The 26,439-nt window shown below is 40.0% G+C and overlaps 1 protein-coding gene and 1 long non-coding RNA gene across 3 annotated transcripts in view; one reads left to right on the top strand and one right to left on the bottom strand.

The window, feature by feature from the left end:
- The first annotated feature begins 305 nt into the window (after positions 1-305).
- The window catches only part of LOC134349605 (uncharacterized), a 71,624-nt gene continuing 45,490 nt past the window's right edge, over positions 306-26,439 (top strand). For both annotated transcript variants that reach the window (XR_010018725.1, XR_010018726.1), the window contains exons 1-3: positions 306-833; positions 8,695-8,858; positions 10,762-10,927. This is a non-coding gene — a long non-coding RNA (uncharacterized LOC134349605). The remainder of the gene's footprint in view (positions 834-8,694; positions 8,859-10,761; positions 10,928-26,439) is intronic.
- Positions 12,635-26,439, bottom strand: part of cryl1 (crystallin, lambda 1) — a 77,234-nt gene continuing 63,429 nt past the window's right edge. The window contains exons 6-8 of the mRNA XM_063054176.1: positions 18,508-18,613; positions 13,729-13,835; positions 12,635-12,840 (exon numbers count right to left, since the gene is read on the bottom strand). Coding sequence (XP_062910246.1) covers positions 12,733-12,840; positions 13,729-13,835; positions 18,508-18,613 — 321 coding nt within the window. The 3' untranslated portion in view covers positions 12,635-12,732. The remainder of the gene's footprint in view (positions 12,841-13,728; positions 13,836-18,507; positions 18,614-26,439) is intronic.

The raw sequence follows: 26,439 nt of genomic DNA on the forward strand, positions 1-26,439 counted from the left end.
TAAAGGACAATGACCAAAACTAGAATAGTCTTCTTCTATAGTTATGCAAAATGCAAGGAGGTAGACAAGTTGGTTGGTCTACTAAGTTCATTGTAAAATTACATTAGTGAATATATTGATGTCTCTTATTTGCCCAAACATTTCAATCTCTTTCAGCCCAGCCATTAATTTGCCAATAGATCTTGCCACTAGTTCAATCTCACGACAATCCTGTAGCTTGGCAATGGAAAATTAATCTATTCTTATCCAGTTTAAATCCAGACTTGCATGATTGACAATTGATTGCCTCTAAAATGGTCTAGAAAGTTATTTAAGTAGCAATCAAACTAAGCGAACTCCTTGATTTGGATACAGTTATGACAATTCACTGACCTTAAATTGCCTAATTTAAATGATCATGTTATTGAATTCATGCCTGTAGCCTACCAGTCCAAGTCTTTGCATTACAAGCAGGACAGAAACATCATCTGACTATGCTTCTGATATTTCACTGACTGCACATCAGATTAAGCTCCAGTTTAATATCATGCAGGCTACAATGTAATTTTAGATAGCTATTTGGTATAATTAAATGTCATCCTTAATTCTGTGGCAACACTCCACCCCCATGGTTTCATGATTCACCATGGAAATCTGAGCTTGATATTTTTTGTATCAGGGGAGGGTTGGGGATGTAGAGAACATCTTCTGTCTTACAGTGTTAAATTCCCTTTGGCTCATGTAAACTGATTCATATTCAAAGGAAAACCTGAAGTTGCTGATAGAAGCATTAGCAGCTCAACCTCTTGTAAAAAAGTGTGTCTATTTGTCCACTCCAAACTTCATACAAGCTGGTAAGTACATTCCATACTGAAAATGTTATTCCAAGGTAATATTTCACTCTGGTAAAGAATGATTCAGCAAAATGGTAAATCTGTCCAATGGGAATCCTTTTTTACAGTAGAGGCTTTATGTGGAGTTAAACAATTTGACTACAAGTATTTTTTTTGAAAGAGACTTGGCGCAAAATTCTGATTCTTCATGTTTGGTATTTGTTACTACTTGAGCAGGAAGAAACAAGGCCAAGCTTTATATTCTGTAAAATGAGACTCTTTGCATGAATAGATCTTTTGTCATTTTATAATATTCAATACTGAGGATTTCAATTTAATAACTAATAGAAAGTTGTGCGTGAGAAACTTTAGCTCTGCAAATGAAGGTAGAAGTTTAAATATTACACTGTTTCTAGGTCTTGCTCTGGTGCAGGTGATTGACAACAGGACCAGCCCGTGATTCACTGGGAGGAGGAAAGGAGTTATTGTAGGAGACAAACAGTTCATTACGTTCTTCAGCACCTGACTTACTTTAACAAAAGCAAAACTGTAATAAGTGATGCAATTAACATCAAATTGCTAGGAACATTTGGAAGTTAAGGTCATGATTAAAAAAGGAAAACTAGCTGATCTTCAGACAAATTACTTCTTAAAAACTGTAAACAAGAGAATATCTATGGATGCTGGAAATCCAAGCATCAGACACAAAATACTGGAGGAACTCAGCAGGCCAGGCAGCATCTATGGAAAAGAGTACAATCTACATTTCAGGTTGAGACCCTTTATCAGGACTTAAAAATTGCAAGTTCTTTAGCCTGAAACATTAATTTCATGTTTCAAGAATCCTGCTTGACTTGTTACTTTTCAAATATTTTATCTTTTCCAATTCAACTCATGAAATTTTGAGGTAATAGTCTTCCGCAATGAATTAGTATATTGAAAAGGCTTTGTATGAAGTGAAGTTAACTGCATAAAAGGCAATTCAAAAAAAATCGGAATTAATTTAAAATGAAATAACTAAAACATAGTTTTGTGAGAAATTGGGCACAAGCAAGACACAGAAGGAAGCTTAAAGATGTGGCAGTGGATGAAGTACCTGACATTTTATAGAAAGCTAAGAAATAGTCCCGATAGAGATATATTTTAGGTAACGTGCCACAGTTTCAACAGAACACCAGATATGTAGGCTGTACTACCCCATGTGATGACTTGACGATTCAACACCATCTTCCATACAACAGAACAATAGTGCCCCACATACCACATTCTGGACTGAAGGACAGTTACAACACTCCAGTTCTATGTGTTGCCCAAGAAGGAGAATTACTGGCCACTGTCTTCGCTATCATTCATTTGATAAGTGTCATGTCATAAGACGTGGACGATCATGATCCTTCCATGACTGTGATTGTTCCTGGCAAATTTTTGTACAGAAGTGGTTTATCATTGCCTTATCCTGGGCAGTGTCTTTACAAGTTGGGTGACACCAGTCATTATCAATGGACTTGTCTGCATTCAATTTCATTTGCCATTTTTCAGCCTGTTTTTCCAGCTGGTCCAGATCCCACTGCAAGCCATTATAACCTACACCCCCAATCTTGGTGTCATCCACAAATTTGCTAATCCAGTTAACTACCAATATCATCCAGATCGTTGGTATAGATGACATCAATGGATTCAGCACCGATCCCTGCGGCACACCACTAGTCACAGGCCTCCTGTCAGAGGGGCAATCATCTATTACCACTTTCTGGCTTCTCCCACAAAGCCAATGCCTAATCCAATTTACTACCTCATCTTGAATGCAGTGTGACTGAACCATCTTGACCAACCTCCCATGCAGGACCTTGTCAAATGCCTTACTAAGGTCCATGTGGACAACATCCACTGCCTTATCTTCATCCACTTTCCTGGTTAACTTCCTCGAAAAACTCTATAAGATTGATTAGATATGACCTACCACACACAAAACCATGCAGACCATCCTTAATCAGTCCATGTCTATCCAAATACTTATATATCTGGTCCTTTAGAATACGTTCCAATAACTTTCCCACAACTAATGTCAGGCTTACCAGCCTACAACTTCCTCATTTATTTTTACAGCCTTTCTTAAACAGTGGAACAACATTGGCTATCCTCCAATCCTCTGGTAACTCACTTGTTGCTGAGGATGATTTAAATTTCTTTGCTCAGGCCACAGCAATTTTTGCACTTGCCTCCCATAGGGTCCAAGGGAACACTTTGGGGAGTTACCCACTCTGATTTGCCTCAGAACAGCAACACCTCCTCCTCTGTAACTTGTACAGGGTCCATGAAGTTGATGCAGTCTTGTCTCATTTTTATGAACTCTGGTCAATCTCCTGAGTGAATACAAAAAAAATTATTTAAGCTCTCCCCATTTCTTTTGGTTCCACACTTGGATTACCATTCTGACCTTCCAGAGGACCAAATTTGTCCATTCCAATCCTTTTGCTTTTAACATATCTGTAGAATCCCTCAAGATTGTCCTTCACCTTGTCCAAGGCACCCTCATGCCTTCTTTTAGCCCTCAATTTCTTTCTGAAGTGTTCTCTTGTATTTCTTATGCTCCATAAACACCTCATTTGTTCCTATCTGCCTATACTTGCCATGTACCTCCTTTTCCCACCCCCTTAACCAGGGACAAAATCTCTTGAAAATCAAGATTCCCTACACCTATTATCTTTACCTTTTATTCTGACATGCACATGCAAGTCTTGTACTCTCAAAATTTCTGTATTGAAGGCTTCCCACTTGCCAGAAAATAGCCTGTCCCAATCCACACTTGCCAGATCCTTTCTGCTACCGTTCAAATTAGCTTTTCTCCAGTTTAGAATCTCAACCGGTGGACCAGACCCATCAATTTCCATATTTGCTTTGAAACTAATGGCATTGTGATCACTAGATGCAAAGTGTTCCGCAACACAAACTTCTGTCATTGGGGCATCTACGTATTGATTACAGAAACTTTTCTGAACACATTTGACAAACTCTATCCCATCTGGTCATACCTTTCTTATTCCTCAGTTCCACCCATAACACCTCACTGGATGAGTTCTCCCATCTGCCTTGACTGAGCATTGCTGTGACATTTTCCCTGAGTAGTAACAACACCCCTCCTCCTTTAATCTCCCCCACTGTGTCGCATCTAAAACAATGGAATATTGAGCTGCCAGTCCTGCCCCTCCTGCAACCGAGTCTCACGAATGGCTACAATATCATAATTCCAGCTGTTGATCCATCCCGAGCACATCTGCCTTACCTATGCTACTTCTTGCATTGAAATATATGCAGCTCAGGATATCAGTTGCACCATGCTCAAACTTTTGGTTCCTGACTTTGTCTGAGGTCTTAACCACGGTTCTACAACCTCTCCATTAACTGTTCTAGCACTCTGGCTCTCATCCCCTGCAAATACAGTTCAACCCCCCCCCCCCCACAGCATTAATAAACCATTCCACTAAGATATTAGTTCCCTTCCAGTTCAGGCACAAACCATCCTTTCTGTACAGCTCCCACTTTCCCTGGAAGGGAGCCCGATGATCCAAAAATCTGATGCCCTCCCTCCTGCATCAACTCCTTATCCACATGTTCAACTGTATAACCTTCCTATCTCTGGGCTCATTAGCACGTGGCATGGGTAAGCAATCCTGAGAGCACAACCCTGGAAATCCTGTCCTTCAACTTTGCACCCATCTCCCTGAACACACTATGCAGAACCTCATCACTGTTCCTACCTATGTCATTGGTACCTACATGGACCATGACCTTTGCCTGCTCAACCTCCCACTTAAGAATGCTGAGGACTCAATCCAAGATGTCCTGGACCCTGGCATCTGGGAATCTCATTCTCATCCACATAACCTTCTTTCTGTTCCTCTAACTAATTGACTCCCTATTACCACAGCTCCCTTCTTCTCCCTTCCCATCTGAGTTGCAGAACCAGACCCAGACCCAGTGTCAAACATCTGACCGCTGTGACTTTCCTCTGCTAGTCACCCCACCCCCCAACAGTATCCTGTTGTCAAGGGGGATGGCCACTGGGGCACTCTGCACTGGCTCCTTAACCCCTTTCCCCTTCCTGACTGTCACCCAGTTTCCTGTGTCCTGCACCTCGGGTATAACTACCTTTCTACCTGTCCTATCTGTCACTCCCTCAGCCTCCCGAATGATTCAGAGTTCATCCAGTTCCAGCTCCAACTCCGTAACGCAGAGTGTTAGAAGCTGCAGCTGGATGCAGGTCTCGCACTGAATTGAGATTCAAGCCACTATACTCAGGCTAGTCTATGGCCAGAGAACCAGTTGCTCACTATAGGACAATGCAAACTCAAGTGCAGCAGTTCATAATGAAAGCATATACACTATTGACCCATAGGCATAATTTGTAAATTCACCACAGGTGATTAATAAAGGGTAATAATGAAACAGCAGAGATCAGATATATGGTTTGACATCACTGTAAAAGACAACGCATATGAAAAGCAGTGGTTAACTGAGGCAATAATGTGGAATGATTAATATCAATAATATATTAATATTACTAATATATTAATGATTAATATCAATAATTAAAAAGTAAAAGGATTAGTGTTTCTCCGACATACATGATGAATAAACTCATTTTGGGCTTCCAGCCAGGTATAGGTATTGATTATAACCAACATTTCATCATCCATGATGAAGATGGTGGAGTTTGTCATCAAAACATCAGTTATAGTCGATGCCTGTGCCCGGATGGAAGCCCAAGAGTTTATTCATAATTAAAAAGTACTCAGCAAACTAATGGGATCAAGGATCTAGAAATGCCCTGGATGAGATGGCCTCTGTACTAGCATTAAGAAATGGCTGAGAAGATGCAGGTGTTGTTGAATACATTCTCCAAAATTCCCTCAATTAGGGAAAGATCCAAGCAGAATGGAAACAGTAGATGCAGCACCACTATTCAAAGAGTTTGGTGTGGGGGAGCGGAGAAGAGAAGACAGACAACTACAATCCAATTAGTCTAATTTCACTGTGTAAACTATCAAGTGATAAGAGGCAACATGGTTTTACTGAAAGGCAATTGAATCAAAACAGAAACTATTCCTCTCCTCATTGCCCAACCCAAGCATATCCAGCGTTATGCTTTTATTTAACAAATTTAGAGTTTGTCAAGGATGTAATTTGCAGGATTGATAAAGGGGAGAAGTGACTACGGTGTGCTGGATTTCCACTGGGTATTCCATAAGGTGCTTCGCAGGATTCATATCGTACAGTTAAGATAAAGTGAGGTTTGGTTAAGTGATAAAAAAAGATTAGAGATGAAACGCCAACATGAAAATGAATGGCTTAACAAGTGTGCTACCTCAAGAATGTTCAGGATCTGCATTATGCATAATTAATATTAGTGACTGAGATGAATAGGAAGTTTAATACTTACATGTTTGACACTGATAGAAAGGTAGGAGAGAAAATAAATTGGGAAGTCAGATGCGTTTGCAAAGATATACTTTTAAAAAATAATCCATCAAATTCAAAGATGAAATGCATTTATTCAAAGCGGGCTCTGAAGTGTCTGCTGATGATTGAATCAGTTCTCCAGTGTAGATTAGACCACATTGTGAACACGCTGCAGGAAATGCAATAATTGTTCTTTCACCTCTTCCCTTCTCTTCTCACTCTCCAGGTAAAGCAGTGATTCACTTGAACTTCTTCCTACATACATTCAGTGGACACTTTATTAGGTACACTGGTACTCCTGTTCATTAATGCAAATATCTAATCAGCCAATCATGTGGTAGCAACTCAATGCATAAAAACATGCAGATGTGGTCAAGAGGATCAGTTGTTCAGACGAAACATCAGAATGGGGAAGAAATGTGATCTCAGTGAATTTGACCATGGAATGTTTGTTGGTCTAGGCAGGCTGGTTTGACCATCTCAGACTGCTGATCTCCTAGGATTTTCACACAACAGTCTCTAGAGTTTACAGAGAATGGTGCGAAAAACAAAAAAAAATCCAATGAGTGGCAGTTCTGTGGGTGAAAATACCTTGTTAATGAGGAAGGTCAGAGGAGAATGGCCAGACTGGTTCAAGCTGACAGGAAGGTAACAGTAACTCGAATAATCACGTATTATAACAGTGGTGTGCAGAACAGTATCTCTGAATGCATCAAATCCTTGAAGTAGATGGGCTACAGCAGAAAATGACAACGTACCTAATAGGTAGCTAACAAAGTGGTTACTGAGTGTAGTGTACTTCTTTAGTATTCACAGTGAGATCTCCCCTATACTGGAGAAACCAAACATAGTCGAGTGACCATTTTACAGGTCACCTGCATTCGGTCTGCAGGCATGACTTTGAGCTAGTTGCCAGCGCTCTCCCACTCTGACTGATCTATCTGTGGCTCTTGCAGAGTTATAGTCCAGCCATATGTGAGCTTGAGGGAAGGCAATCCAACATCTGTATGACAAGTTACAGCCTTCCAAACTCAACATTCATCTGACTCAGTATTTTCTTCCTCCATTACCACATCCTGATCTTTTTGGCATACTCCACAGCCCCACTATTTGCAATATATTGCACTTTGTCAGTAATTTTATTCTCCAACTGCCCCATTAACTCATTTGAATGGAGGGCCTATACAAATCATCCCCACACTAACTCTTGCCTCAATCTACCATGCCCCGTTGTTTCTGTTTCCTATTTCCAGTATCTTCGATTCATTTATCACATGTACATCAGAACAGTGAAATACATCATTTGCTGAATAACATGTCCATTGTCTTTAGCAGAACAACACAAGCAGCAGCTCTCTTTTGTTCTCTCTCTCTCCCCCCTCTCAATAACTCCTTGCCTCCTCTCCATCCTCCTCTGGGCTTCCCTCCCCCTTTCTTTCTCCCTAGGCCTCCCGTCCCATAATCCTCTCCCTTCTCCAGCCTTGTATTCCTTTTGCCGATCAACTTTCCAGCTCTTAGCTCCATCCCTCCCCCTCCTGTCTTCTCCCATCATTTCGGATCTCCCCCTCCCACTTTCAAATCTCTATCTCTACCACTTTCAAATCTATATCCTGATGAAGGGTCTCGGCCTGAAACGTCGACTGTGCTTCTTCCTATGGATGCTGTCTGGCCTGCTGCGTTCCACAGCATTTTGTGTGTGTCATTTAGTTAGGTATTTAATCACTAGCTTAATCAGTTTGGCACAACATTGTGGCTGAAAGGCTCATTCCTGTGCTGTACTGTTCAGTTTCGTTTGTACAATGCAGGATAAATTTAACATGACAATTACTACCACTTCATTCTCCTTTAAATTGTTGATAAAGTAATAGCAAAAGCAGGTAATATCCACATCAAGCAACACCAATTCAATAATCTGCTTACCTCCTTGACTTCCTCACTGGGAGACCACAATCAATGCAGATTGGAAATATCATCTCCTCCTTGCTGACAATCAATACTGGTGCACCTCAACGATGTGTGCTTAGCCCATTGTTCTACTCTCTCTACACCCATGACTGTGTGGCTAGGCACAGTTCAAACAGCATCTATAAATATGCTGGTGACACAACAATAGTTAGCAGAATTTCAGATGGTGACAAGGAGGCATAGAAGAGTGAGGCAGATCAGTTGGTTGAGAGGTGTCACAACAACCTTGCACTCAACGTCAGTAAGACCAAGGAACTGATGGTGGACTTCAGGAAGGGGAAGTCAAGGGAACACAAAGGATCAGCAATGGAAAGGGTGAGCAGCTTCAAGTTTCTGAGGATCTACCCCAGGTGCAATATATTGATGCAATTACAAAGAAGGCACAACAACAGCTATATTTCATTAGGAATTTCAAGAGACCTGGTATGTCACCAAAGACTCTCACAAATTTTTACAGGTCTACCATGGAGAGCATTTTAACTGGTTGGATCACTGTCTGATATGGAGAGGCCACTGCACAGGATCAGAAAAAGCTGCAGAAAGATGTAAACTCAGACAGCTCCATCATGGGAAGTAGCCACGCAGCATTGAAGACACTTTCAAAAGGCAATGCCTCAAGAGGTAGGAACTATCATAAGTACCCCCATAACCCACAACATACCTCTTCTCATTGCTGCCATCAAGCTGGTGAAGACAGACACTCAGCATTCGTCCCCTCGGCCAACAGCTTCAGAATGGACAGTGAACCCACGAATACTACCTTTTTTTCCTCTTTTTGCACTAGTTACTTAATTTAATTGCTTATATGTATTTGTTATTGTAATTTATAATTTAAAATATTATGTATTGCTGCAAATTTCATGACATATACCAGTAATATTAAACCAATTCTGATTCAATATGCTTTGAATTCTATCAGAAAAACACTGTCAAGCTGAGCTCTGCAAGAGATGAGAATAACTGTCCTAAATATTAAGATAACAGTTGACCAAATATGCTAGATAAAAGTATAGCACAAGAACAAAAGGGAAATTTTTCAGTAACCATTAGAGGCCAAACATTAATCTCTTTTGAAATTACTCTTGTGCTCCAGTACAAAACTGCCAGCTGCAGTGATCTGTTGTGAAAAGTTAGATCCAACAATTATTCTAATATTAGCCACTATGCACTTCTTACAATAATTGACTCCATGACAGTCAATGGGAAAACTGAAAAATCAAGGTTTGGGCAGAGAACATACTGTACTTTTCCTACTTGCATCATTTGGCCATAAATATTTACAATTTCTCCTTCGCTGCTATTGGGGAGCAACTGCACTCACCTAGCTACTTTTGTAACTATAGCTGATGAATCACAAGCAATGGCATTTCTTTTCAATCCTGTACCCTCACATCTGGAATCACCCACAGAACCAGCCTTGGACCGCTCCAATTTCTTATTTATACGTGTACATTGACAATACTCTGTTTTACATCACCAATTCTCAAAACCATCCATGCAATTTCATACAAATATTAGAAGACCAACAGCCAAAGCCATCATCTTTGCACAGTCTGACAACTCAGTACCTACACCATACCTCTGTAAATAGATGAAACTGAATCAGACTGTTTATAAACTTCATATGCCTGACTACGAGATTCTTTGACCACATTTTTATGCCAAAGTCTATCGATTTCCTAGCCTATTTTCCGTCCCTGCCCCAGTTCATCTGATGTTCCAATCTTGATCTTTATCTCTGTTACTCTTAAACTTTGGACCATCATACTCCTGACTGGCCTTACTGATCCTGTTCTGTAAATTTCAACTTGTTGAAAAATTCATCTGTCTGCAAACCTCTACCCTTTTGCCCAACATCCTAAACTCACTAAACTACAATAACCCTAATCTTCATTTCTGTTCATACAACCATCCCAGACACCTGCATTACTACAATTCCAGCTCTTTTTCACCTGAATTTTACTCTCTGTAACACTGAAGCCACTGCTTACAGCTGTTGAGCTCCAAAATATTTTCTAAATTTGATTAGAATCCATTTTACTGAGCATTGTACCTGTTATTTGATAACATTGAAATGGCTTGGATTTATTTAAAGTAGGAAAACAACAACCCAAGCTTGTTATCACCTTTCAATTCATCAAATAGCAGAATATAAACATTTTTCCCCACTTAATGACCAACCGCTTCTAAACAGGGTGGGGTGCAAGGATTAGAGAAACTGCAGTGTGGATTTAAACAAACACCAACTAGCAATTGTTAACTAGTCCACTCCAGCATGTGTATGACAGCAGCTGGGTACTTTGCAATAATGCCTCTCCATGGGAATATTCCGTGTGATCCCCTCCAACCAATAAGTCACGTATGAAGTAAAATGGAATATTTAGCAAAGCCAAATAGGTCCAGTCACAATAATACAGACGTAGTTCAGTGGAATCAGGAGAAAATCTACTGGATCCACACACCAGCAGTAAACTGATGCTATCACATCGTTGATTACAGTAACTGTTTTCTGCAATATTTTTAGCAAATGTCAAGTCTGAAACAGAACCTACTCTGATCATCTTAACACTGAAAACAGTAGCAGTCTCGTTCTTCGAGATCCAGAACTCATCCATTATGGGAACTCTACAACAGGGACTATAAGAGTTGAAGTGGAATTCTACTGACACCATTTCAAGACAACATAACAGGTATAAATGTGCTCAGATCAGTCAAGGAAATAAATCACTTTCACAGCTGTGGTGATGGCCACAATGTCTTAATGGGGTCAAGTTTCATACTAATATCAAGCATTTTCTGCCAACAGTCCTGATTCTGCACAATTACTGTATTGCACTTGACTTTAAAATGACTCCATCTTCTCTATAATCACAAAAAAAAACACATAATTCCATCTGTAACATTACCTGTTTCCAAACCCTCATCTATCCCTTACCTCCAGATTTAATTTCACTGTAATCATCATTCTAATATCTAAATCTCCAGCACTCTGAAATATTTTGGGCATCTACTTTTCTGTATTTAAAACCATCAAGTTCTTGTCTTCTATATAATCAAGATCAGTCATTTTTACAATCTAAGATCTGTGGAGTGTTTAACCTTCAGCTCATACTGTACATCTGCAATTGCCAATTATTATGCATCCTAGATTCTACAATGAAATTTCCCCTTCTAGCTTCTCCCAATTCCTGCTCATCTTTTAAAATCTTCCTTAAAGCATACTGAACATTTAGTTGTCTTCCCTAATGGAGTGGCACTGAACTTTGTCCAAATATCTTTTTGTGAACCATCTGGCGGCAATATCTGTAGAAAATGCAAGGATAACAAGATCTTAGAGAATGCACAAAACAAGGCCAAATTCCAGAGACACCTTTTAGTGATATATTTACATTAAAAAGGGTGATTCTCAAAGAATTGGAGTTAGATATGAACTGTGTGACATTCATTATTTAACTTTTTATTCACTATATTGCTTAGTAACACAAAATTTTCACTCAAGGAACAACAGTTGAATCCACAAAAGGTGAGAAAATATAGCTGGGTATATTTTTTACAATGTAAATTTTAGAGAAATTGTGAAAAATAGTCATGAGTTAGTCCTCAAGCTCAACATTCTAATCTCCTCCAATGTAAAAGGTATTATCTTCATAAATTGATATGCTTTATGTAAAAATACAAACAAAATGTATTGCCACTTGGATTCAGCTTAATGATCTAAATTATTCAGATTACAGCAAATTAATTTATACTAGTGTATTATAATAAGTGTGACAACCAAGATTGCACTGATTAATACATTAATTCTAATACAAGTAATTTAAATATATGTGGCCACTTCATGAGATATACTTGTACACCTGCTCATTAATGCAAATATCTAATCACGTGGCAGCAACTCAATGCATAAAAGCATGCAGACATGGTCAGGAGGTTCAGTTATGTTCAGACCAAACACCAGAATGGGGAAATAGTGTAATCAAAGTGAGTTTGACCATGGAATGATTGTTGGTGCCAGATGGGCTGGGTTGAGCATCTTAGAAACTGCCGAGCTCCTGGGATTTTCACGCACAACTGTCTCTAGAGTTTACAGAGAGTGGTGTGGAAAAATTTTTTTAAAAATCCAACGAGCGGCAGTTCTGTGGGTGAAAATGCCTTGTTAACAAAAGGTCAGAGGAGAATGGCTAGATTTATTCAAGCAGACAGGAAGTCGACAGTAACCCAAATAACCATGTTACAATGGTAGTGTACAGAGGAGCGTTTCTGAATGCACAACACATCAAACCTTGAAGTGATAGGCTACAGTAGCAGGGAACCACTCCTGTATCAAATGAAGTGACCACTGAGTATTCAAGCATGGGCAAAAATTTAATAAAATATTAAATGAGCAAGCAATCGAGTATTAACATGTTATTTTATATCAATGCAACTCATATTGCTCTGCATTATAATCTGTAATACAAGATATCAATCTTGACAGAATCTTTAGGAATACATTTCACTTGCAATCTGATTTCAATTTTGCTAGAGCAATCAGATGATGGTCTCTCTGCAGTCTTCGTGCATTAAGGCTTTCCGGATCCAGTGGAGTTTTTTCAGACATTGCCTGGATAATTGAAAAAGTATTCATACCTTAAACCTCCATTTAAAATGTTAATTTTAATGCAAAAACATTAAGATAACTAAATGACCTCTTACTTCTGAATTACATTTTTGATCATTGGAGGTATTGACTTTAACATCTGTACCAAGCCATTTCTTACTTCTTAAAAAGTATTATCTCCCTCACACATGCATCAACATTCAACGTAGCAGAAAAGTAAGTTACCTGCTCTTAATTCAATACTATTCCTGCTCAGAAGAATGTCTACAAGGAATACCAAAATGACTTGAAAATAGAATTATGTCATTACTTCCTCAGAGTATTGTTTTCTAATTGAAAAGATTGATGAAGGAAAATTCCACGTTACATGCACGCTAATTTTGATTTCAAACTGGACCCACTGGAAAATACTTCTGAATTTTTATACAGATGATTATAGAAAAAAAATAATGTTAAATGCACCAACACCTACTTAGTAATTTTGGATAAATCCCATGCCCAAGTATGGAGCAGATTGTATTTCCCAGTATTAGTTTGTGTCCTGGGTTATAACATAATTCTCGTAAAAACAGTTTAGTTTCCATTTACAAAAGGGCCTGAGAAAGAAAGCTTCAAAAGGAGGCGTTAACAACAAAAACAAGTTACTACAACAATGCAGTCAAGGCAGCAAAAATAGAAATGATGTATAAAAATTGAGTTCTCCACACAGCTGATATTTTAAACTAGCAATACACTCTGGGTGCCCTGTGACTCGAGTGAAGCTTCTGCCCTGGCATAACTTCAAATGTAAAAACCTAAATGGCCCTGTAGAACCCAATTCTACCAGCTAGTGGTATGATCTTTCAAAAACAACATTCCTTAATCACAAAATCCAAAGGACTTTCCACCTACCTTATTAATTTTCTCCATAACTTCACCAGAAAATTCAGGAACAGGTCCAAAAGACGATAAAACTCTTTTCATACCTGTGTCATACCGCTCACAGTAATTCTTGAACCCTAGAAAATGAATAAACATTTATTTGTATATTTATCATTTTTATCATATGCTTCCAAGTGGAAAATAGTGTACTTAGTCTCAGTGAACGTGGGGAAATCTAATCTATTCCACAAACATCAAGACAAGGAAGGGTACATTTGGCCTCCTTTGGAGCAAGCTCCAACTTGCACTGATAACTGAATTTCTTTTAAGTAGGACAGGGAGAGGACAGAAAATAAATACTTGTGCAACTCGATTAATATTTTGTTCCAGACACAAACTAATTCTTATCAAATATATTGTCTTAAATTTTATGCAATTTTTTCTTCTCTCCTTCTGACTGGCGATCCGCTTCTAGACATCTCAGAATAATTTTTACTTTACCCAAAGATTGACTAAGGGAAATTTCCTCTTGCCAAGCTAATAATTTGCATGATCACCAATGTGAGTTTATCCATCCTTGGGAACAAATCAAACTGTGCTTAGTGCTGCAAGTGTGGTATTGCAGCAAATTTGGGGGTCAATGTGCCTGGTCCATTTTTCTTTGTTTTTTTGTGCAGGGAGGAAGGATTTGGGAGTTGATGATCATGCTGCCTTTCTTTTCTTCCTTGGTTTCAATGCCATCTGGAGAAGAATTTCAAAAGTTGTGTGCTTTCATAATAAATGAACCTTTGAACTTCTGAGGCCTGTTATAAATTGCTGCAATAAATACCAGTGAGGCATTTTCTTCCTGATTACATGATGCACTTAAGATATAAACTTCAAAATTAAAAAGTTCAAAGTAAATTTTATTATCAAATCGTATGTAATCATATACAACCCTGAGATTCATTTTCCCGTGGGCATACTCAGCAAATCTATAGAATAGTGACTATAACAGGATCAATGAAAGATCAACCAGAGTGCAGAAGACAACAAACTTTGCAAATGCAAATACAAATAAATAACAAGAAAAAGAGTCCTTAAAATGAAATCATTGGTTATGGGAAACATTTGAATGATGGGGTGAGTGAGTGTAGTTATCCCCTTTTATTCAAGAGCCTGAGAGTGGAGGGGTGTTAACTGTTCTTGAACCTTGCTGCAAGTCCTCTGCGTGGTGGTGAACACTGATGATGGATGCTGCTTTCCTATGACAGGATTTCATGTAGATGTGCTCAATGATTTGGAGGGCTTTACCTGTTATGTACTGGGCTGAATCCACTGCCTTTTGTAGGATTTTCCTTTCAAGGGCATTGGTGTTTCCATACCAGGCTGTGATGCAGCCAGTCAATGCACTCTCCACTACACTGCTATAGAAGTTTGTCAGTTTCAGATGCCATGCCGGACCTCTGCAGGAAGTTCGGTTTGACATCTAAGGAAGGGAAGTAGTGGCGCTGCTGTACTTTCTTCGCAATTGCACTTACGTGCAGGGTCCAGGACAGATCCTCTGAAATAGAAACGCCAAGGAATTTAAACTTGCTAACCCTCTCCACCTCTGATGTGGACTGGCTTATGGACCTTTGGTTCCCCTCTCCTGAAGTCTACAATCAGTTCCTTGGTCTTGCTGACAATGAGTGAGAGGTTGTTGTTATAACATCACTCACCTCAGCCAAATTTTCAGTCTCCCTCCCATATGCTGATTTATCACCACCTTTGATTTGGCTCACAACATTGTCATCAAACTTGAATGTGATGTTGGAACTGTGCTTAGCCTCACAGTCAGAATGTAAAGCGAGCAGAGCTGGGGGCTAAGCACACAGCCCTGTGGTGCACCTGTGCTGATGGAAATCATGGAGGTGATGTTTCTCCCCCAATCTGAACTGACTGGGGTCTGAAAGTGAGGAAATCCAGGATCCGATTGCACAAGAGAGTATTGAGGCCCAGAGCTTGGAGCTTATTGACTAGTTTGAGGGGATGAAGGTATTGCATGCTGAGCTGTAGTCAATAAAGAGCATCCTGATGTATGCACCTTTGCTGTCCAGATGTTCTAGGATTGAGTAAAGAGCCAATGCGATGGCATCTGCTGTGAACCTGTTGCTCTGGTAGGCAAATTGGAGTGGATCCAAGTCACCTCTCGGCCTAGAGCAGATATGTTTCATCACTAGCCTCTCAAAATACTTCAGCACCGTGGATTTAAGTGCAACTGGGTTATCGTCACTGAGGTGGGTCACCACGCTCTTCTTGGGCTCTGTTACAATTGAAGCCCGCCGAATACACCAGCCAGTCGATCAGCACAGATCTTTAGTACGTGCCCATCGGTCCGGCTGCTTTCCATGGATTCACCCTCCTGAAGGCAGCCCACACCTCAGCTTCAGGTACTGAGATCAAAGGATCATTGGGAGATGTGGGGGCTTGTAATGGTTCCCCCACATTCTGACAGTCAAAGCAAGCACAGAAGGCATTGAGCTCATCTGGAAGCGAAACCCTACTGTCTCCCATGTTGCTGGATTTAACCTTGTAGGAGGTGATAGTATTCAAACCTGGCCACAGCTGCAGAGCATCCCTTGTTGATTTGTTTGTTCCTGAATCTCCACTTTGCCCGGGAGATGGCTTTCCAGAGATCATACCTGCACTTCTTGTAGCTTTCTTGGTCTCCAGATTTGAATGTCTCTGATCTGGCCCTTAACAAATTTCAGATCTCTTGGTTCATCCAGGGCTTCAGATTGGGGAAGATTCTGAATAATTTAGTGGGGACACACTCATCCACAGCTATTTTAATAAAGTCCATTACAACTATGGTGTATTCATTCAGATCTCCAGATGAGTACTTGAACGTGGCTCAGTCCATTGACTCAAAGCAATCCTGTAATTACTCGTCTGCCTCCTGCAACCACCTCAGTTGTCCTAATCTCTGGAGCCTTGCTCTTTAGGCTCTGCCTGTATGCAGTTAGGAGGAGGTCTGCCAAGCGATTCGATCTACCAAAATGCAGTCTGGGCGAAGAATGGTAGGCATTCCTTATCTTAGTATACCAGTGGTCTGGTATGTTGGGACCTCTGGTGCTACAGGTTATATGCTGATGGTAATTGGGCAGGGTTTTCTTCAAGCAAGCCTGGTTGAAGTCTCTGACTACATTTTGAAATGCATTGGGATGGGCTGTTTCATGTCTGCAGACGTCATCATGCAGTGTTGCGAGTGTTTGCTTATAGTCAGCCGCTGGTGGTGTACAAGCTGTGGTCAGGATCACGGATGAGAACAGCTGAGGTAAATAAAATGGTCTGCATTTAGGTGTTCCGGGTCAGGGGGAAAACGAGTTTGACAGAACTGCCATGCTGGAGCACTGAAGAGAATTGACCATAAACGCACACCTCCTCCCTTTGCCTTACTTGAGTCCGTTCTTCAGTCCATCCTGTGAAACATGAATTCTTCTGACCTGTCCACTGCATCCGGCGTATCCAGAGATAATCAAATTTCGATACAGCATACAATTGAGCAGAATCTCATCTGCCTCTGATACAGCAGTCTTGCCATCAGATCCTCAGTTTTATTCTCCAATGACTGCACATTGGCAAAGATGCTGGGTAGATAAGAAAGGTCCCCATTTTGAATAGAACTTTTTCACAGACCCCCTCAAAGTGAATTTAATCTTTTCTAATTTCAGAAAAAACATTACATCTTCTAACCAAGCAGCAGCAGTTGGGGGAGTGGCAGATTTCCAAACCAGGAAAATTCTCCTACGGGCCAATAGCAAAATTCTCCTACGGGCGAATAGGGACCTTTCTTATCATATTTTGGGAGTCTTAAGGAATTACCTACTAGTTGAGGGCATTTGATTGTACTTAGGAAGTTGCCTCCCATTTAACACACTTATAATTTACCTCACAGGGTGGTTGATGAATTGTAAATATGAGTGTATTTTGGATCATCTGACATGTTGCAGATGTGTATGAGCTGTCGTATTGAAGTAGTGTGGGGGTACGGCTGTGAAATGTCCATACTTGTATTTGTGAATTGTTGTGTTGTAGATATATTAGCTGCCATGATATGTTCGGGGAGGGTGGGTGGGGGGGGAGGTTTGTTTTGGGGGTACGATACTAAAGCAAAATGGAGGAAAATGTAATCCATTATATATTCTGTATTGTGTCATTCCTTTAATAAAAAAAAGAAAATAAAATTAAAAAAAAAAGAATTTTAAAAAAAAATGCTGGGTAGAGGAGGCCTCATCTTTCTGTGTTTCAGCCTGGCTTGGAGTCCCCATCTCCTGCCTCGCTCTTGAACATGGTGATGAGCCTTAATGGCACCTGACTGGTCCAGGTTCTTCAGTTGATCGTGAGAGCTGAAGATCGTGAGGTGATTTAAAAGTCCACTGTTTAGAGAAATGTTGCATGCTGCAGATTGCAGCAAAAGCAAATATATTTAAGAGGAATTTTGGAACAATTTTCTGTAGTGCACGGAAAGACACCGGTGATCGCCAGCGCCATCTTGTTCACCTTTGTGTACCACGACTCCCAAGTAGCTATGAAAATAAACATCTTACATAAAATATTCTTAAAATGAATAATCCCATTTCTTCACATAATGCACCATCTTTGCCAACTCACATGACCCATCTTGGCTTTCCATATCACAGCTTTTTTCCAAGTGACAAGGAATCATAAACAAACTTCATATTTTGTTTTCTTCTCTTTAATAGATTTTAAATGGCTAAGGCTGTAATGAGGCTTGTTAGCATCATGAGTAACTACCACTATACGGTGGACTTCATCAGTTCTTACCTTGTGCATTGAGATGAGCAGTTTCAAAAGGTCCCATAAAAGCATAACGCATTCCTAAACCAGCTGACATCACAAGGTCTACATCTTCAGGTGACAGCACACCATCCTAAGTTTAACAGAAGTATTGTTATTCCATTTTAGAAACTCAAAAGTTATCTTACCAACTAGTCACTCAAACTGTCTGCTGAAAGCATACATTAAAAATTTGACCATTAAAATTGAAAAAAAAATTAACAGGGCTCATGTTCATTTTTAAACAGTTCCCTGATAAGTCTGGCTCCCCAGTGTCAAATAAAGTTACAAAGCAATTCTAAAGCAAAATTCACCATATTTCAGGCTGTGTGTAAATCAATAAGATTAATTATCATGGCAAATGGACCCTTGACCATCAACAAAAAAATGATTGAATAGTACAGTGGGATAGGTGCCTTAAATGTATGACACAAATCCAACGTCTGCACTACTTTAGTACTTCACCTGGGATTTGATCCGTTCCTGAGGCCTTTTTCCCCCCCAGTAGATTGGTGGCCAACCTTCCCAACCTTTTGCTTGGACAATTTAGTGCCGAAGTAGTGGTAGATAGTCAGCTCCTGAATGTAATCAAGGAGACTCTCATGAAGGAGGCTTCTTTGAAATTATTTTCAAACTGCTCCTACCAGTGGGCACTAGCCATCATTCCTCCATTCTTGACTTTGAGCAGAAGGGGCCTTAGGTGTTTGGGTCATAAATGCTCTATAGCATTGAAGAATCCAAATTTTTTGTTGTTGCTGAATCTCTGATGCTTTTCTCTCCTGCTATTTCTTCTTTGAGTTTCAAGATTATTTTGTAGGACATCCAATCCCTTTTCTTCTCAGCTTTTAGCTTCCAGCCTGAGAGCTCCTGACATTAATCATTTATTGGTTTAACAAGACTACCAGAAGATTTGGGAACTGCTCCAAGGTTTCTGGCATGGGAATTGTAAATCCCTTCGCAGATACTACTTATGAGTATCAGTGCACTTGGACATTTGGTGGTGCTTGCTGGTTGAGAGTCAAAAGATTAGCCATGGGACTTTGGCTGAATTTTTTTTAGGGTCTTTAAGTCCTATTGCTGATTTTGTTGTGTCAACAGGACATGTGCTGAACAAAACAAGGACACTGGGTGTCAACCCTGCAGAAAAACAAATTTTAGATCGAATGTCATGCATCAACAAGATAAAAGAAACCATAACAATTTTAGATGGGAAAGTTATCATATCTATACACAATTTTCAAGGATCATTAAAGATCCTTACATGAGTACTTTGTACCAATAACTTTCTTGCTGTAATTAGTGAATTCCAGTTAATTGGGCCATCAATTATTTGGAGCAGCTGCTTTTTTGGGACAACTCTCAGAGGAAAAAAAAATCAAAAAATTGCTGGTAATTCCCTTGTGTATTTGGGACACTATGTCCTTAATTTGGGCAGGAGACTGTTGCCAAGCAGGATCTAACTAGTGTCAATCACATGCACTGTATGACTGTTAGATGATACATTGTGCTTAGAGCAAACTGTTTTTAGATAGCATCAGTTGCGCATGTCTGTGTTCAAAAAGCAGTGATCTTTGTCACTGAGAGTTGGTGTGAAATAAGCAGTAAGACAACTGCAAGGTGTTTTGTTTAATGTTGTTTCAAACGTACATGCTGGAGATGACAGAAACAGCCAAGAGTGAAAATGAAATGATGTCACTACTTCAACAAGTTAGAGACTATGAAGAATTTGATATTATTGACAATCATCTTGAAAGTTATAATGAAAGTAAAGATTTGGAGGATGCAAATGAAGTTACCCATTAACTGCACTAGGCATTTGCACTAATTTTGTTCCTTGCATACACGTTGTATTGAAAGGACAAGCAGGTAGGCAAAGGAAGTGGCATGATTCTGTTATTAAAAAGTGAAATCAAATCATTAGCAAGAGGTGACATAGGGTCAGAAGGTATTAAATTGTTGTGGGTCAAGCAAGGAACTGCAGGGGTAAAAAGAGTTTGATGGGAGTTATATACAGACCACCAAACAGTAGTGAACATGTGGTCTACAAACTACAACAGGAGATACAAAATGCATGCCAAAAGGGCAATGCTACAATAGTCATGGGGGATTTCGATATGCAGGTAGATTGAGAAAATCAGGTTGGTGCTGGATTCCAAGAGGGGGAGTTTCGAGAGTGCATACGAGATGGCTTATTAGAGCAGCTCATGGTTGACCCCACTAGGGAATGAGCTATTCTGGACTGGGTGTTGTGCAATGAACCAGATCTGATCAGAGAGTTCAAGGTCAAGGAACTCTTAGGGGCCAATTATCATAATTCACCCTGGAATTTGAGAAGGAGAAGCTGAAGTCAGATGTATCAATATCACAGTGGAGTAAAGGGAATTACAGAGGCACGAGAGAGGAGTTAGCCAAAACTGGCTGGAAAAGAACACTGGCAGGGACAACAGCAGAGCATCAAAGGTTGGAATTTCTGGGAGCAATTTGGAAGGCACAGATACATACACACGCACATACAGAGCCTATAAAAAGTTTTCATGTTTTACGGTTTTACAACAGTGAAACACAGTGGATTTAATTTGGCTTTTTTGACAGTGATTAACAGAAAAAGACTCTTGTATGTCAAAGTGAAAACAGATCTCTATAAAGTAATCTAAATTAATTACAAATATAAAACAAAGTAATTGATTGCATAAGTATTCACCCCCTTCAAATCAGTATTTAATAGATGCAACTCTGGCAGCAATTACAGCCTTGAGTCTGTGTGGATAGGTCTCTATTAGCTTTGCACATCTGGACACTACAATTTTCCCCCTTTCTTTTTTTTTACAAAACTGCTCAAACTGTGTCAAATTGCATGTGGATTGTGAGTGAACAGCCTTTTTCAATCCAGCCACAAATTCTCAATTGGATTGAGGTCTGGACTCTGACTTGGCCACTCCAGGACATTAACTTTGTTGTTTTTAAGCCACTCCTGTGTAGCTTTGAATTTATGCTTAGGGTCATTGTCTTGCTGGAAAACAAATCTTCTCCCAAATTGCAGTTCTCTTGCAGACTGCATCAGGTTTTCCTCCAGGATTTCTCCGTATTTTGCTGTGTTCATTTTACCCTCTACCTTCACAAGCCTTCCAGGGTCTGCTGCAGTGAAGCATCCCCACAGCATGATGCAGTCACCACCATGCTTCATGGTAGGGATGGCGGGTTTTTGATTATGTGCGGTGTTTGGTTTATGTCAAACATCGTGTTTAGTCTGATGGACAAAAAGCTGAATTTTGGTTTCATCGGACCATAGAACCTACTTCCAGCTGACTTAAGAGTCTCCCACATACCTTCTGGCAAACTATAGCCGAGATTTCATTGGAATATTTTTCATCAGTGGCTCTCCCATTGCCACTCCATCATAAAACTGTGACTGGTGAAATACCCAGACAACAATTGTTGTATGTGCAATCTCTCCCATCTCAGCCACTGAAGCTTGCAACTTCTCCAGAGGTCTCTTGGTGGCCTCCCTCACTAAGCCTCTTCTTGCATGGTCACTCAGTTTTTGAGGATGACCTGCTCTATCCAGATTTATAACTGTGCCTTATTCTTTCCATTTCCTGATGATTGAATTAACTGTCCTCTAAGGGATATTCAGTGACTTGGAAATGTTCTTGTATCCATCTCTTGACTTGTGCTTTTCAATAACCTTTTTGCGGCAGATCACACAACCAACATAAATACCAAAGACAGGGCATACAATAGAGCAAAAATTAGTGGGAAGTTAGAGTATTGGGAAGATTTTTAAAACCAACAGAAGGCAACTAAAAAAGTTAAAGGAGGTAAAGATTGAATTAGATGGTAAACAGCCAATAATATTAAATAGGATACCAAGTTTCTTCAGATAAATAAAGTGTAATAGAGAGGTGAGAGAAGATATCAAACAGTTGGAAAATGATGCTGGAGAGGTAGTAATAGGAGACAAGAAATGGCAGATGAACTGCATAAATATTTTGCATCAGTCTAGGGAAAAAGTTCTTGGGAAACTGCAAGGTCTGAAGATAGACAAATCATGGAATTCAGAAGAATAAAGGGTGACCTCACTGAAAACTACCAAATGTTGAAAGGTCTCAATAGAGTGGATGTGGAGAGGATGGTTCTTATGGTGGGGAGTCTAAGACCAGTGCGCACAGCCTCAGAACAGAGGGGCATTCTTTTAGAATGAAGATAAGGAGGAATTTCTTTAGACAGAAAGTAGTGGATGTGTGGAATTTGTTGCCACAGGCAGCTGTGGAGACCGGGTCACTGGGTGTATTTAGGGCAGAGGTTGATAGTTTCTTGATTAGTCAAGGCATGAAGGGATACAGGGAGAACGCCGGAGATTAGGGCTGAGAGAGAAAATGGATTAGCCATGATGAAATGATGGAACATATTTGTTGGGCCAAATGACTGAATTCTGCTCCTATATCTTTTGGTCCTCCATTGAGAACTATTGGGAACTAATACATAGTTTTATTGTCCTGTAGTACTATTGCTAGTATTCTAATTTGTTCTGTCTTTAATTTAAATACATAATTTGTTACTCAGTTTGTTTTTTTTTAAAATACACATTTTTAACTATTTCCATAAAACTTCATCTAATTGGGGCAGCCACCTAATTGGGCTAAAATGTACTGGTCCCGATGTGTCCTAATTAAGCAGAATCCACTTCGTCCCTTTCTAGCCATCACCATGGCTTTGCTTTCAAACTGGCAGCATTCCACTTCCAACAACCAGTTTCAACAAGCTTTGGTAAAATTCCACACATTTGTTGTCTTCTTCATTTCAGACATAATAACACATAGGACTTAAGTTTAAGAACTTACACAATGCAATATTAAACATCAACAAATCAAGGCTTGCAAAACACTTGTTTAGTAATTTTTTAACTATAACCAATCAATTCAATTACGAACATAACTCAACATTATTAGAAAAACATTGCTGGATTAAGTTACTAGTGCAAGATTGTGATCAACAAATAATTAACTCATGATATTAGAACAAGTGAGATCGTCATGCCTCGGTGGCTTATGTCATACTGCTTAACGTTGGCAAAATAGATATAAAGCTACAATACCTCCCCCACCCCATTTTCAACAATCATCTACCCCGAACTTAAGGGAAAAACATTCTCCACAGGTCTTGCTGGTCTTATTTGCTCAAGTATCACCATTTTTGATTGATCTTTGAAATGCAGCGTTTTTAATACCAAAGGATACTAATATTTAAAAAGTGATATGTTAATAGTTAATTTAACGGCAAACTCTCAAGTGCTGAAAATAAAAAAAATAACAAAAAGTGCTGGAAATGCTCAATGTATGAGGAAGTATTTGTGCAGAGAGAAAAGCAAGGCCACCGTAACCATGGGAACAAGTTGCAGAAATCCTCCTGTCAAATGGAATAATCGGGGACCTTTGGGGTGATAATTCAAAGAAACAGGACAAAGTCAGGTTTTACTAACAGAAGAGAAAAGCTGAGCCAATGATGGGTGACTTACAGTAGAGGTATCCAATTTTGCCACAGACAGAAATGAGCTGCCTGAAGTTAAAAGATTACCTTGAAATATACAGTGCTAAATCAAATCAGTGAGAGTTGTGCTGGGCAGCCCACAGGTGCCAACTCAGCACGGCCACAGCTCGCTGATATTAACTGTATGTCTTTGGAACATAGTAATGGGGAGGACAGGAAAAGCTCCTTACAGGCAGCGGTGGGAATTGAATCCTAGCTGGTGAAAGCTGGTGCTGAAAAGCAAATGTGCTAGCTGCAGCTCTACCATGCCACCCTGCTGTGATTAGATAATCAGTTTAAGCTTAAAAGACTGACGTGCCCAGCAGAAGACGAAGAGCTGTTTCATAAGTTTGCACTGGGCTGCAACACAGTGGTGCAGCCGGCCACAGACAGGCGGGTCAGTGTGGGAGTGGGATGGGGAATTAAACAGCCCTTGTGGAATTAATACAGGTACTTTGCAAATTAGTCAGCCAATTTGTGCTCAATTTCTCCAAAACAGAGCTAAAATCACATCGTGGAGACTGAAGCCATCTACTGCAGGACACGCAAAACCTGGTCCTTCACCTCCTACTTTCCCAGTATTCAGGGATCCAAACAGTTGCCCGAGGTTAGGACAGGATCTAGATGAATTGGGAAAGTAATTTAAGGAATATCAGATGGAATTTAACTAGGACAATTATAAAGTGATACATTTTGGGGGAGTAATCTAGGGCAGGACAATCAGTGAATAACAGGGTCATGAAAGTGTTGTAGAACAGAGTCACCTTGAGATACACGTGCCTAATTTCCCAAAAGTGCTGACACAGGTAAACATGGTGAAGGGGGGGGGGAAGAGAGGATGAGGATGAATAATAATAATAATAATATGCACTTGGAATATGGTGGGTGAGGGGTAACTTTAGAAAGGCCTATAAAATCATGAGGAGATAGATAAGATGCATTGTCAATCTTTTTCCAAAGTTAGGAAGCAAATCTAAACCTAAGAGCCATAGGCTTAACGCGATGGAATAGATGCTTAAAGGGGCCTGAATGGTGGGTGTATGGAAATCCAACTTCTGAGAAACCTTTTCTCTACTTTTTACGAAGTCTTCACATCCTTTCTGTAATGGAGCAATGAGGCAGCAAGAATTGCACACAATACTCAGCCTCACCAAAGTTTTACATATTTGCAACATGACCTCCTTATTCCTGTATACCCCAAGCACTTAAAGTAAGCCACGTGCCTTCTTTACCACCACGTTTACTTTCATATCACTTTCAGTGAGCTATGGACTTTGATCCCAAGATCCCTCTGCACATCAACGATGCCCAGGGTCCTGCCATAACTATATACTTTCCCCTTGCGTTTGAACTCAGAGTACAGCACCTCACAGTTGCTTTGATTAAATTCCATCTGCTATTTCTACGCTCTTATATGTAATTGATCTGCATCCTTCTGAATCTTTTGAAAGCCCTCTACATTGTCCGCAGCTCCACCAGTCTTTGCATCATCTACAAACTTAGTTACGCACTTAATTACATTTTCATCCAAGTCATTTATATACACAGTGTCACAAGTTATAGAGATCCTTGCACTATCCCTGCAGAACACCACTGGTCAGAAATCTCCAGCCAGCATAACATCCTTCCACCACCACAAATGGCTCCACAGGGCAAGCTAATTCTGAATGCAAACTTCCAAAACAGCATGGATGTCATGCATCTTCATCTTCTGGATGAGTCTACCACAAGAGAGCTTGTTAAATGCCTCACTAAAATTTACATAGACAACATCCACAGCTCTACCTTTGTCATCGCTCTTCATCAGCTCCTTGAAAAACTCAGACCAAGTTAGTAATACAATTTGCCCCACATAAACAAGAGAAAATCTGCAGATGCTGAAAATTCGAGCAACACACACAAAATGCTGGAGGAACTCAGCAGGCCAGGCAGCATCTATGGAAAAAAGTACGGTTGACGTTTTGGGCTAAAGCCCTTCAGCAGGATTTGCCCGAAACATCAACTGTACCTTTTCTCCATAGATGCTGCCTGGCCTGCTGAGTTTGTGTGTGTGTGTGTGTGTTGCCCCACATAAAGCTATGCTGACTGTCTCTGGTCAGCTCAAGTTTTTTTTTCCAAATGCATACAAATCCTGTCCTTGCAAATGTTCTCCAATAGATTTCCTACCACTGATGTGAGGCTCACCAGCCTACAATTTCCTGTATTATCCCCATTTCCCTTCTTGAAAATAATACTGGCTACTCTCAAAGATTGATGGTGTGTAGAAGTATACTTGCAGAGCTGTGCCTTTATTTTAATTGATGTCATTTGAGATATGCTGTGACAAAACAGGAATATAAATTACAGTCGATTTTTGTGTGGACCAGTGCTGAGCCTACTGCTGCTTGTGATAAC

The sequence above is a fragment of the Mobula hypostoma genome, chromosome 7 (assembly GCF_963921235.1).
Source record: "Mobula hypostoma chromosome 7, sMobHyp1.1, whole genome shotgun sequence".
Classification (NCBI taxonomy): Eukaryota; Metazoa; Chordata; class Chondrichthyes; order Myliobatiformes; family Myliobatidae; genus Mobula; species Mobula hypostoma.